The 13,077-nt window shown below is 41.6% G+C and overlaps 1 protein-coding gene across 1 annotated transcript; it reads right to left on the bottom strand.

Annotated features, from left to right (window-relative positions):
- Positions 1 to 979: 979 nt before the first annotated feature.
- On the bottom strand, positions 980 to 11,007 carry LOC118357499 (transmembrane protein 138-like). The gene is made up of 5 exons (XM_035734651.2): positions 10,833 to 11,007; positions 3,479 to 4,118; positions 3,046 to 3,217; positions 2,092 to 2,167; positions 980 to 1,707 (listed from the first exon to the last, which is right to left on the bottom strand). Exons 2-5 carry the CDS (start codon positions 3,670 to 3,672, stop codon positions 1,589 to 1,591), a joined length of 561 nt encoding a protein of 186 aa, XP_035590544.1. The 5' UTR covers positions 3,673 to 4,118; positions 10,833 to 11,007; the 3' UTR covers positions 980 to 1,588.
- Positions 11,008 to 13,077: the final 2,070 nt, after the last annotated feature.

Raw genomic sequence — 13,077 nt, forward strand, 5'->3', positions numbered from 1 at the left:
AAGTGGCAGACATTCTAGTACTGTGTGTGTGCACATACGCAGTTAGGTTAACATAGGACTGACACCAGAGATGGTAGAGAAAGCGAGACAACTCCCTCCTTATTTTTTTTCGGGCACGGGCCACTCTGGTCTACTTATTGTTCCCACCCCACGGATGGGGTGCCAGAAGCGAGACATCTCCCTGGCAGTTTTTTTCTAGTCAGGTTGTATGAGGAGAGTGGGGAGAGGACAATAAGTAGACCAGCGCCATTGGTCTCACACTGGAAAAAGCATACTCACGCGAGAGGGAACACCCACTTACACAGAAAGGAACCTTGACCATTTTTTCCAATGGTAAACTGCCTGAGTAAGACATCTTGGTTTATCCACCATCTTTGCTGACACCTTCATAAACACATGGCCTGAGGTGACATCAAAGCCGTCAAAAACACTGGCCTGTGGACTGTAGGCTAAAGACTAAATCCCTGATTAATCCCAGTTATAAGAATAGAGCCCTGTCTGTGGCTCCTTGAAAGCAAGCATGCGTACTGTGTATTGGTGTGTATTTTTGGTGTGTATTTTTACTGTAGAGCACTATTTATGGGGTGGGTTAGGAGAGATGTGGTGATAAATTGACTGACAACATCCAGTTCTACCTTCAGTAGTATATAGACTGACGTAGGTCTTTAGTCCCCTATTCTGAGACATATTGTATCTGCACAGCATACATCCTGTTCACCCAAATTGTTTTGAGATTTTGCATGTGACTGTTTAACGGTTTGTCTTTTTCCATCTGTTCAATTCAGTGGGTTTACGTCAATGCAATGACTGCATGGGGTCATACGAAAAAGGTAAGCTCAGTCACAATGCTGAGCGCTTGTGACGTAATTTGATGTGTCACGTAAATGTGTGCTTATGCTGAGCGCATGTGTGTGCATGCGCGTGATATAGGATTAACATTGGAAGTATTTACTGAAAGGAATACTGAGCACAGACACGGTTTATCAGTGTATGTACTGTCTGGGTTTTGTTTAATACATTAGTACAAAAAGCAGGGGGAAAAAGTAAGCATTTTAAAACACATAAAACATTATTGTTTTTTCTTTTCCAGTCATCTTCACAAGAAAATCTGGCACACAAACTCACAAAACATCCCACATAAAAAAAAAACACACTGATTACATTGATCGATAAACGACACAGACAAACCCAGTTTCAAAGTGTGAACAAAAATACAACTTGTGTGAATGTCACATCAAACTATGAGTTCCCACATGTTAGCATCAAAGTCATCATGGTATAACGTTCTGTCCATTAATCAAGGCCCTAAACCAGTTTGCCTGTACATCTGGCTTGCTCTGCAAAGTGGCTTGCCGTATCCAAGCAGAATCAAATTTTTGACCCTCCTTGTTAAAGTTGACCCATGTCTGATAGAGCACAGAGGTCTTCCCTCTGGTTTTCCCCCTCCACATAAGCTCAGGCCTGTGCACTGTAGCGTCCATTTCAGCTCTGCACATACTGTAGCAGTGTCTCTCTGTGTCCGCGGGATGTGGAGGGCTTTATTTTGGACCTGTCCATGGCAGTTTCATGTCCACACACTGCTCTTTGCTCACTGGCGGGCCCTGGCATTGGCAAAGGCGTCTCTGAGCCAAGGCGAGTCTTCATAGAGCCGAGGGTCACCCAGGTACTCTGTGGTGCGCTTGTAGAAGTAGTAGTACAACACGGACGCTGCACATAAACACACATCACACGCCAATGAAATACAGACGTCATTTGGTTTTGAAACAGAAAACACGACAACAAACAATAAATCCTCTTAACCAATTAGGAGATGAAGGGAATGAAAAGCAGACCCATATGGCCCTCAAGGGTCAACCTGGTGCCTATCTACGACGCTACACAAATAAGCAGTGTGAGAGCTGGGTGTGCGTCTGTTTGTGCACGTGTGTATGACAGATGTAGTACTACACGCCTTCAATAAGTATTTACCGTTGTAGCACTGATCTCCACCTTATTTGATTCAATGAAGGCACCCAAGATGTATTGCGTTTCAGGCCTAAAAGGTTCCCTAAAATGTGTTTCAGTAAGCGTGTGAGGAAAAGACAGCCTCACCTATTCTCTGGAAGACAAAAAGCACTTGGAGACCATCCGTCCACACATAGCGGTTTGATTTTAGCCAGCGTAGATTCTGCAGAGATAGATAGACACAACCCAATACACCACACAGTTTGAGGGATAGCATTCTTTCACTAAAACATATAAATGAATCATAATTTGATAGTAAATTACAACACACGTGTAATAAACAATTCTAAACGGCCTACAGAAAACTTGAAGCCATTAAGCTCGTCAAGGACTCTAGTCAACTGAGCCACGGACTATTCACTCTGTTACCGCCTGGCAAGCGGTATCGGAGCATCGGGTCTCAGAACAACAGGCTTTGAGACAGCTACTACCACCAGGCCATCAGACTGCTGAACAGCTAATCCCAGCTGTCTGCCTGCACAGACCTGCACCTTAGAGACTATTTGAACTTCAGAGATGATCCGCACTTTAGAGATTATTTGCACCGACTACTCACACATCCATCCCTTACACAAAAACGTACACACACACACACTTGACGTTTGTACATTTGAGTCATTTAGCAGACGCTCTTTCCAGAGGGACTTACAGTTAGTGATGGTGGGACAATCACATTTTTCCTCAAAGTAGCTAATCACAAAGTCGGTGCTAGTTGGGGGGGGGGGGGAAGACAAGTGCGAGTGGAACACACACAGTCAACCCTGCTGTTCTATTAAATACTATTTATTCCACTGCTAGACCAAGTCCCTCACTGCCCACTTTATATTTTTAAATGCAGTGTAAATACAGTCCATTATTACTATGCATATTATCTCTCTTACTTGTTATTTTTGACTTGACTCTTTTTGATGTTGATATTGACTAATGTGCTGCATTGTCGAGGGAGCTAACACGCAATCATTTCGCTGTACCTTTCATACCTGCTGTAAACTGTATATGTGACAAATAAACGTTTCATTTGTATTAACACACACAGCGTACCATGATCCAGGAGTGTAGGGAGATGCTGAGGGTCAGGTAGAGGGCGGAGAGCAGCAGCAGGGCCCTGAAACGCTCCAGCAGCAAGGACACCAGGCCCACCTGGAACACGTAGGTGTTGAACAGCATCAGCAGAATGATGATCAGGTTAAACAGGATGGCTATGTCCTGGATACTGAGAAAAGAGAGAGAGAGAGAGAGAGAGAGAGAGAGAGAGGAGCTTCCATTTAGTTACAGTCACGTTAAACGAATGAAGACACAAAAATGAACACATGCACACTGTGCTGAGGATCCAGAGTTGAGAAACACTGTTTTTTTACATTGTGCCAATCCCCTTTCTCTCCCACACTTTCTACCTCTTAAATGAAGAAGCTTTGAATAATGAATTTACATCACAGTCTACCCCCTGGCTCTCCCATCCTTCCCCGCGTCTTACATGAAGAGCACCAGCTGGACGACGGGCGCGGCCCTCAGCAGCTCGCTGAAAGAGTTGACGAACAGGTCAAAGGTCAACAAGCTCAGCTGGATCAGCAGCACCAGGGAGTAGTTGTTGGTCTGTAGCATCTCCGGGCCGAAGGCTGGGCGCCCGGGCTGTGTGTGGCTCCGAGCAGGATCCAAGGTGGCGCACATTCACACACACATGCAGACAGGGAAACATACACACTAACTATACAGACACAGGTACACACATGCAGAAGTGCCAGCTGCCAGCTGCCGGTTTGAGCTTCTGCACAGCAGCTTGATGTGTCCAATATATCTGTTTATGTAGAGCAGATGGCGGTGCAGTGCGCTTGTTGTTCCTAATTAAGGACTATTCCACTGACTGAGGAGCTCGGAGGCCTGCTGTCAGCCAGAGACATTGGAAGAGCTCTCTGAAAATGCTATTGTTAGCTATCAGCATGTTGAAAGTGGAGAGGGTCCTCTTTCCAGCCCACAGTAAAATCGTTGTCGCACACAGTTCCTTATGGTATGGTGTTAGCTTTGAGAACCTACAGGCAAAGGCGACAGTCGCTTTCCAATAGGGTACTCTACCCGCATCATCTTTCTACTGGCTGTAAATCCATTCCAAAGAGACTCTGTAGTAGAGAAAAACAGAGTGAGCAGAGAGTAAACAATATACAGTGGTAAAACAATTATAATAATCAGTAATACCTTAAACTGCAGAATCAAATAATCCAGGTAGAGTTTTTTAAAAATGTATATATATAGATAGATAGAGATAGAGATAGAGAGAGAGAGAGAATGGAAATCTATCCCCCTGACCAGATGTTTTTTTTGTGGAAATAGTGTGAGAGGAAGACAAGTGAGTGTAGTCAGCTCAGCCAACCCTATTGAGACCGTGTCTGTGCCTCGACCTAGCTTGGGCAAACCTAAACATGGCGGTGTTCGCTTTAGCAATCTCACTGGAATAAAGACCTCCTTCATTCCTGCCATTATTGAAAGAGACTGTGATACCTCACATCTCAAAATAGGGCTACTTAATGTTAGATCCCTCACTTCCAAGGCAGTTAAGGTCAGAGTACAAAAATTCCTCACTGAGGAACTCAATTTAACCTTTCGCAATACACTAGATGCAGACGCACCCCTAAAAATAAAAACATTTTTCATAAGAAACTAGCCCCCTGGTATACAGAAAATACCCGAGCTCTGACACAAGCTTCCAGAAAATTGGAACGGAAATGGCTCCACACCAAACTGGAAGTCTTCGACTAGCTTGGAAAGACAGTACCGTGCAGTGTTGAAGAGCCCTCACTACTGCTCGATCATCCTATTTTTCCAACTTAATTGAGGAAAATAAGAACAATCCAAAATGTATTTTTGATACTGTCGCAAAGCTAACTAAAAAGCAGCAGTGATAAATTCATGAACAACTTTGAGAAAAAGGATCATGATCATTAGAAAGCAAATCCTCTTTAAATCTGCTTATTCCTCCAAAGCTCAGATGTCCTGAGTCTGCACAACTGTGCCAGGACCTAGGATCAAGGGAGACACTCAAGTTTTTTAGTACTATAACTCAACACATTGCTGAAAACAATCATAGCCTCTAAACCTTCAAGTTGCATACTGGACCCTACTCCAACTAAACTACTGAAAGAGTTGCTTCCTGTGCTTGGCCCTCCTATGTTGAACATATTAAACGGCTCTCTATCGACCGGATATGTACCAAACTCACTAAAAGTGGCAGTAATAAAGCTTGAAAAAGCTAAACCTTGACCCCAAAAATATAAAAAACGAAATTGGCCTATATCGAATCTCCCATTCCTCTCAAAATCTTTAGAAAAAGCTGTTGCACAGCAACTCACTGCCTTCCTCAAGACAAACAATGCATACGAAATGGTTCAGTCTGGTTTTAGACCCCATCATAGCACTGAGACTGCACTTGTGAAGGTGGTAGATTACCTTTTAATGGGGTCAGACCGAGGCTCTGCATCTGTCCTCGTGCTCCTAGACCTTAGTGTTGCTTTTGATAACATCGCTCACCACATTCTTTTGGAGAGCTTGGAAACCCAAATTGGTCTACACGGACAAGTTCTGGCCTGTCAGAAAGATATCAGTTTGTCTCTGTGGATGGTTTGTCCCTCTGACTGTAAATGTTGGTGTTCCTCAAGGCTCTATTTTAGGACCACTATTGTTTTCATTATATATGCTACCTGTCCCAGACCTGCTGTTTTCAACTCTCTAAAGATAGCAGGAGCGGTAGAGATACTCTGAATGATCGGCTATGAAAAGTCAACTGACATTTACTCCTGAGGTGCTGACCTGTTGCATCCTCGACAATCACTGTGATTATTATTATTTGACCTTGCTGGTCATCTATGAACATTTGAACATCTTGGCCATGTTCCGTTATAATCTCCACCTGGCACAGCCAGAAGGACTGGCCACCCCTCGTAGCCTGGTTCCTCTCTAGGTTTCTTCCTAGGTTCTGGCCTTTCTATAGAGTTTTTCCTAGCCACCATGCTTCTACATCTGCATTACTTGCTGTTTGGGGTTTTAGGCTGGGTTTCTGTACAGCACTTTGTGACATCAGCTGATGTAAGAAGGGCTTTATAAATACATTTGATTGATGAGAGGGATTAATAGTCTTGGTTGATCCAACTTTGTTTCAACATATTGTAGTATTACACAAGGTCACTGGAGGGCAAAGACTGTTACATAGACAGGCAGGCAGGCAGGAAGGCAAGCAGGCAAATGACAGGTGTAACCCACTGAGTGGAAAAATCTTCACTGTATGAACTATTCCCCTTCTTACTGTCACTACCTGGCGCTTAGGTCTGTTTCCCAAACACAAACACATGTACACAAAGGGTTACTCAAGATACTTGATATGACTATGTTCAGTGGCGGATTGAGGTAAAGGCGACATGGACAGCCGCCCAGGGCGGCATCTTCCCTGGGGCTGCACGGAGCACACGCAGCAACAAATTTGGAATAGTGAGTCAGTTTTCTATTGCTCATTTGCACTTCACGTCAATGATATCATGTCACTATGTGGGACTGTGGGTCAATTAACCTTGTTGGAGTGGGCGCCCTGATTCTAGTTTGTGAGCTTGGCAGGCTACTGCCTGGGAAGGTCTCCCACTCAGAAGTACGAGATGGGGAGGGGTAGGTTGACCTCAGGTCTCCCCACTGGAAGGTAGGGGGAGCGGGTCATCTATCAAATAGCGCACCTCTAACTTTGTACAGTACTAATACAAATTAGTAAAATCAGTCACATTAAGAAATGCTACCAAATAAACCAGGTTCTCTTCTTTATAAATGTGTTATTCTATTTTGTGTAATTTGGGATTTGTGCAATTTAGTTTTATTTGTGTGTTTTTGTTAGCAATAGGGTAATAGTGTAATAATTCAATTTGCTTTTTTATTTGTATTTATATGCTATGCTTTCTATTTGTCTTTGTTACTTCTTTTTGATATGTATGAGTCTGATTTTTGTATATATTTTTATATTTATATAGTTTTAAATGTTATGATTATTTATTTGTGTTGTTCCAAATGTCTGAATAAAAATTACAGGTAGTGCAGAATGGTGCTGAAGGGGGGGTTCGCAAAGGAAGCCATACAGGCTAGAACCGCCACTGACTATGTTGCTTGAACATCCAGGACAGTATCATTGAGTGCTCCAATCATACGCATCTTAAATCAGTCTGTTTTTAATTTCCCAAAATATTAATACACTAAACTGGACTAAATGTGACATGACATGTGTGGATGTAGAGCTATAAGGCCGTGTCGAGACTTGACATTTCATGCAGCTTTAGTATTCTGATCATAGCGCTCTGATCACGGAATTCCGAACGCGTCATGCATCTACACCTATATATACACAATGTGTCTAACGCGTCCGGATTCCCTTTTCCCGCACTATTTTCAAATGCCAGTATGCATTCTACAAATGGTGGAATAAGCTAAATATGATAATAACACAACTGATGACAGTAGCTAACTACTGTAGCTAAATAGCCAAATAACCTCTGTAGCTAGCTGGCAAGCTAGCAATTCTAAAGGGATCGCAACAGGTTCGCATAACTTTAGCCAAACAAAACCTTTTTTTTTCTTCTAAATATTCGCTAGCATTTATGAGGCCAGCAAACAGATTCCTCACACGCTAGGAACATTTTTCACAGAGATTAGTTGGCTACAGTAATTAGCAGTACCTATCAGTTGTTGTGTCATTATTATATTTAGCCTATTCCACCGATGACGTCGCCCACCCTATGCACTTTCGATAGCCTGATTGCATCCAGACTGTGGAGAAATCCGCACACAATGCATCCCAGACCAACTGCTGAAGTGGTCAACCAGATCTGAACACAATCAGACCACAAAGCGATTTTCAGACCTGTCTTTTCAATGCAATCTTCGTATTCCAATAGCAGATGTCGCATGTAAGTGTCAAGTGTAAACAAAAGAGATACATGGCAAATACTTTATGTTGACGATTTGGCCCTAAATAGTCCATGGCTGACAAGATACAAATAACAAGAACTGGCATTATATTTGGGTCTAAATTATGCTGTATTTCCGTAGGTGTGTACAATACTTTAGGTGTGCCTCATTTGGCTTTCCAGGCACAATAGCAACCATGGGATAGTTCTAAAAGTGCAAACCCTCACCATCCGACACTGACACCAGGTGAGCTAAACCAAGTGCACCTAAAGTAACTGAAAAAACAACAACAAATACAATAGACCCATGTCTGACTGGCTGTCTAAACTAAGATCACTTCTTAACAGGGTTGGTTTAGCCACTGCATACTTTAACTTAATTAATTAAAGTAAACTGGCCCATCTCAACACAATTAACAAGACCTGAGCTTTTGCACCTTGTAAAAGTCACTTGTCTGGTCTCAGTGGCACATTGGCAACCTCACTGCCGCTGTCACCCGCTGGGTGTGTTTCACACAGGTGAACGGATTGTGACTGTGTGTCTATGCTGCCCAATGCCATGCTCACAGGATTTATTTATAGCTTTTCATGAAACTGTCCCGTATTCTTTTCAGACAATTGCTTTCGTTTTGTGGTGTAATTCTCATTTCTGGATAAGGATTAAAATACAGGATAACATTTTGCTATATCACATGATAGTGCAAAACACAGGGCCCTAGTCATATCATTCTTGGCCAGTCAAAAGCTGTGTTGACACAGGCAGCCCAATTCTGATCTTTTTCCCAATTAGTGGCAAAATATCCAATCTGATGGGACAAAAGACCAATTAAGTAGCACAAGATCAGAATTAGACTACCTGTGTAAACAAAGCCTAATTGGTCTTTTGACCAATCACATCAGATCTTTTTCAGAGCTGATCTGATTGGTCAAAAGACCAATTAGTGAATAAAATATCAGAATTGGCCTGCTTGTGTAAACGCAGAGATGTCTGCTTGTTGAGTAGACAGGCAGCGTCCACTGTCGCCTTCTCATACTGATACAATCAAACCATTACGGAGTGTTGGTGCTACTGCAGCTTATGACCAAGTCAGGTAGAGCACAATAGTCCTTACACTTGCTGTTATGGCATCCTGTGAGGCTGGCTCACTGTCCCAACAAACCTCCTAATGACTCCACGTGGACTTTAATGACCTGAGACACAATCAACATATTTATAGCCTCACACTGTGGCAGGTGTGAGGTGGATTAGAACTAGTTTCACACATTGAAGACTAGGCCAAGCCTTGCTGGTCTGATGCACAAACTGTTGCTGTTGTTGTAACCTAGTAAACTTACTCACAGAAGCACTTGAACAGTGGCATAGCCTAAATCTCATTAAACTGTGCCCAATAATAACAATAATAGGCTACACTTTGTATCATCATTATAATTTTATACATACGGAAAGTTGACGCCATAAGACAAAGATTGTAATTACATATTTGATGTATTGATTTAATTTATTTTCCATTCGGATTGGAAGATGAATAGCAACTCTCATTCAAACAACAAAACACTTGACTGTGTAAATAGGGAGCGAAAAGCTACTGGTTACAAGCCAAAAAACAAGCCATCTAGCCAAGCCAAGTAAGGTTTACTATTGTCATTGTGCTGTTAAACTATGTCGATGTATACTGAACAAAAATATAAATGCGACATGCAACAATTTCAAAGATTTTACTGAGTAACAGGGTAGCCTAATGGTTAGAGCATTGGACTAGCAACCGGAAGGTTGCAAGTTCAAACCCTTGAGCTGACAAGGTACAAATCTGTCGTTCTGCCCCTGAACAGGCAGTTAACCCACTGTTCCTAGGCCGTCATTGAAAATAAGAATTTGTTCTTAACTGACTTGCCTAGTTAAATAAAGGTAAAATAAATAAATAAATATAAGGAAATGGAAATAAATGAGGCCCTAATCTATGGATTTCACATGACTGGGTAGGGGTTTGGCCATGGGTGGGCCTTGGAGGGCATAGGCCCACCTACTTGACAGCCATGACCACAGACTGGGGATCAAGGCCCAGGCAATCAGAATGAGTTTATCCCCACAAAATGGCTCTATTACAGACAGAAATCAGCACTCCAAAACCTCCCCCTCCTGAGACAATCCCGCAGGTGAAGAAGCCAGATGTGGAGGTCCTGGGCTGGCGTGGTCTGCGGTTGTGAGGCCGGTTGGACGTACTGCCAAATTCTCTAAAATGACGGAGGCGGCATACGGTAGAGAAATTAACATTAAATTCCCTGGCAGCAGCTCCGGTAGACATTCCTGCAGTCAGCATGTCAATCGCACACTTCCACAACCCCCCCCCCCATCTGTGGGATTGTGTTGTGTGACAAAACTTCACATTAAAAGTGACCTTTTATTGTCCACAGCACAAGGTGCACATGTTGATGTGCACATTCTTGGTATGACACACCTGTCAGGTGAATGGAGGATCTTGGCAAAGGAGAAATGCTCACTAACAGGGATGTAAGCAAATTTGTGCACAGCATTTTAGAGAAATAAGAGTTTTGTTCATATGGAAAATGTCTGGGATTTTTTATTTCAACTCATGAAACATGGAAACAGTTTACATATTGCATTGATATTTTTGTTCAGTTTACTATATTTGAGTTAGTTCGGCCTACAACCTTATTGACCTTGTACCTGATAATGATGTTGTCAAATTTTGCTTTTCGGCTTCTGCCGTGTTTTCAAAGCCTTAGCAACAAAAAGATTGTGAGGGCTAGGTAGTTAATCTCCTTAAGAAGCAACCTGACAGCTTGTTGTCTACTGGAAATGGTGAGCAGTAGTGTCAAGTTTAAGATATTCTGAAAAGCACCACATTGAAATTAAAACACATGATAAAATGAAGCTAGTACCTGAAATGTCCCTTTTTGAGATGTTGAAGATTTCTCTACGTGGCGTCTACCCACGCGTTAATTCTCTCCAAATTACGCAAACTCTCCCGACCATCCACAACACAGCAGTGCACAGACCATCCGCACATACGCAACCTGCGCGTCTCCCTTGGTGACAGGTTTTTGCAGCGCTACATCCATAATAGATGGGCGTTCATTTTTGTACTATGGAACAAACCTCTGCAGCCTTTTTCTATTGCAAATATATTGCGCTCCAAATGTAATAGGCTAACAGCCTAGGCCCTACTTAAACAATATTTTTGTATAGCAACAGGAACAAATGGGCTATTATCATTTAATAGATCCAAACTTAAAGTAAGATAAACAAAAGGGTATCTTCATGGGGTTTTCAAATGTGATGAAGGTCTGTTTGCAAATATCTTAAACGTAATATCCTTACATTTCAGATGATGCTGACAGTAGCTTTGCATATATAACCGGCCCTATATACAATATTACGGTAATGCATAACATGAAACCGACCCAAAGGTAAACCATTGCCATCTAGTGGTAATACAACGTTTAGACTTGACGATTAGTAGGCTGTGTGCTTACAGTGCATTTAGAGTTCAAACATTGTTGCACATAGGCAATATGTTACCCCATTTCAAGTCAGTCTAATTTTACAATGAAACAATCAGTCAATCTGTCTCCTTTGAAATTAAATGAACATAGAGCATAATGATATGATATGGGATGTCAGCCTAAAAAGAAAGAATGTGCACAAAATCAGTACCAATAATTATGAAGATGCCATCATACTCAGTTCCAACTGTTGGCTCCCATACTCGCTTGTATAATTTTCTTTATACTGTTAGGCGCATATGCTTTTTCGATTGATATAAATGTATTTTGTGTTTGCCTGCTTACTTTTAGTATATCATTTATTTGTTTTATTTAACTAGGCAAGTCAGTTATGAACAAATTCTTAATTTCAACTTTGGGTTAACTGCCCTGTTCAGGGGCAGAACTACAGACCTTGTCAGCTCGGGGATTTGATCCAACGCTCTAACCGACGATCCAACACTCAAACCACTAGGCTATCTGATAGTATGTTTTGTTACCTTTTTGAAAGATCATAAATCAGTAGCAAGTAATTTCCATGTAAAAATGACCCATTAGCACCTACATGTGAAGTTCATAGGAGCATGTCAAATTTGGGTGTCAAATGAAGTCTATATCATTAATACATTAAGGAATATACATTTTTCAACCGTTTCCATCCTAAAAATGTGGAATAAAGCAAAGGCTTTGATTTCTGGTAAAACAGATGGAAACAGGTCTTAGAAAACATCTACCAGAAAAAGTATATACATTGCATTCGGGAAGTATTCAAACTCCTTCCCTTTTTCCACATTTTGTTGCATTACAGCCTTATTCTAAAATTCAGTACCCCCCTCATCAATCTACACACAATACCCCATAATTACAGAGAAAAATCTGGTTTAGAAATTTTTGAAATTGTATAAAAAATAAGAAACAGGATAATGAAAGTTCACAGAAATAACAAGTAAAGGTAGAACTATCAATCAAGTGTTTTTACGGATATCAATTAGTGATTAAAACTCAAACCAAATCGGTAATCGAATTTCTGACAAATCTGTAAGGGAATATCTGCAGTTAAATTGGCTACAATGGGAAACCATAGTAGTCACAAACCACAGTTGGATTCACACGTTTGGACAGCACAGACAGTAAAATACTGCGATGTAGAGTTCAGTAAAGAAAAGTAGAGTGTATTTCAGTACAATAGAGTAGAGTTCAGTACAGTACACAGCAGAGCACACTGGAGTTGAGTACACTATAATGTACTGTATTGTACGGAACTCTACTGTACTGTTCTGTGCTGTACTAATCAAATCAAAATGTATTTCTCACATGCGCTGAATACAACGGGTGTAGACTTATCCGTGAAATGCGTTCTTACTAACCCTTCCCAATGATGCAGACTTAAAAAATAATAATGAAAAGAAAAATTGAGCTACAGTGAACAAACATATAAATGCAAGATGTAAAGTGTTGGTCCTATGTGCCATGAGCTAAAATAATAGATCACAGAAATGTTCCATACACACAAAAAGAGCATTTCTCCTTTGCCAAGATAATCCATCCACCTGACAGCTGTGGCATATCGAGAAACTGATTAAACAGCATGACCATTACGCAGGTGCACCTTGTGCTGGGGACAATAAAAGGCCACTCTAAA

Source organism: Oncorhynchus keta, chromosome 2 (genome assembly GCF_023373465.1).
Source record: "Oncorhynchus keta strain PuntledgeMale-10-30-2019 chromosome 2, Oket_V2, whole genome shotgun sequence".
Lineage (NCBI taxonomy): Eukaryota > Metazoa > Chordata > Actinopteri > Salmoniformes > Salmonidae > Oncorhynchus > Oncorhynchus keta.

Excerpts from the sequence above, each read along its gene's own strand:
- LOC118357499 (XM_035734651.2), bottom strand. The coding sequence starts at position 3,672 with ATGTGCGCCACCTTGGATCCTGCTCGGAGCCACACACAGCCCGGGCGC. Across the intron at positions 3,218-3,478 it reads GTCCAGCTGGTGCTCTTCAT|TATCCAGGACATAGCCATCC; the intron begins GTAAGACGCGGG and ends CTCTTTTCTCAG. Across the intron at positions 1,708-2,091 it reads TTTTGTCTTCCAGAGAATAG|CGTCCGTGTTGTACTACTAC; the intron begins GTGAGGCTGTCT and ends GTTTATGTGCAG.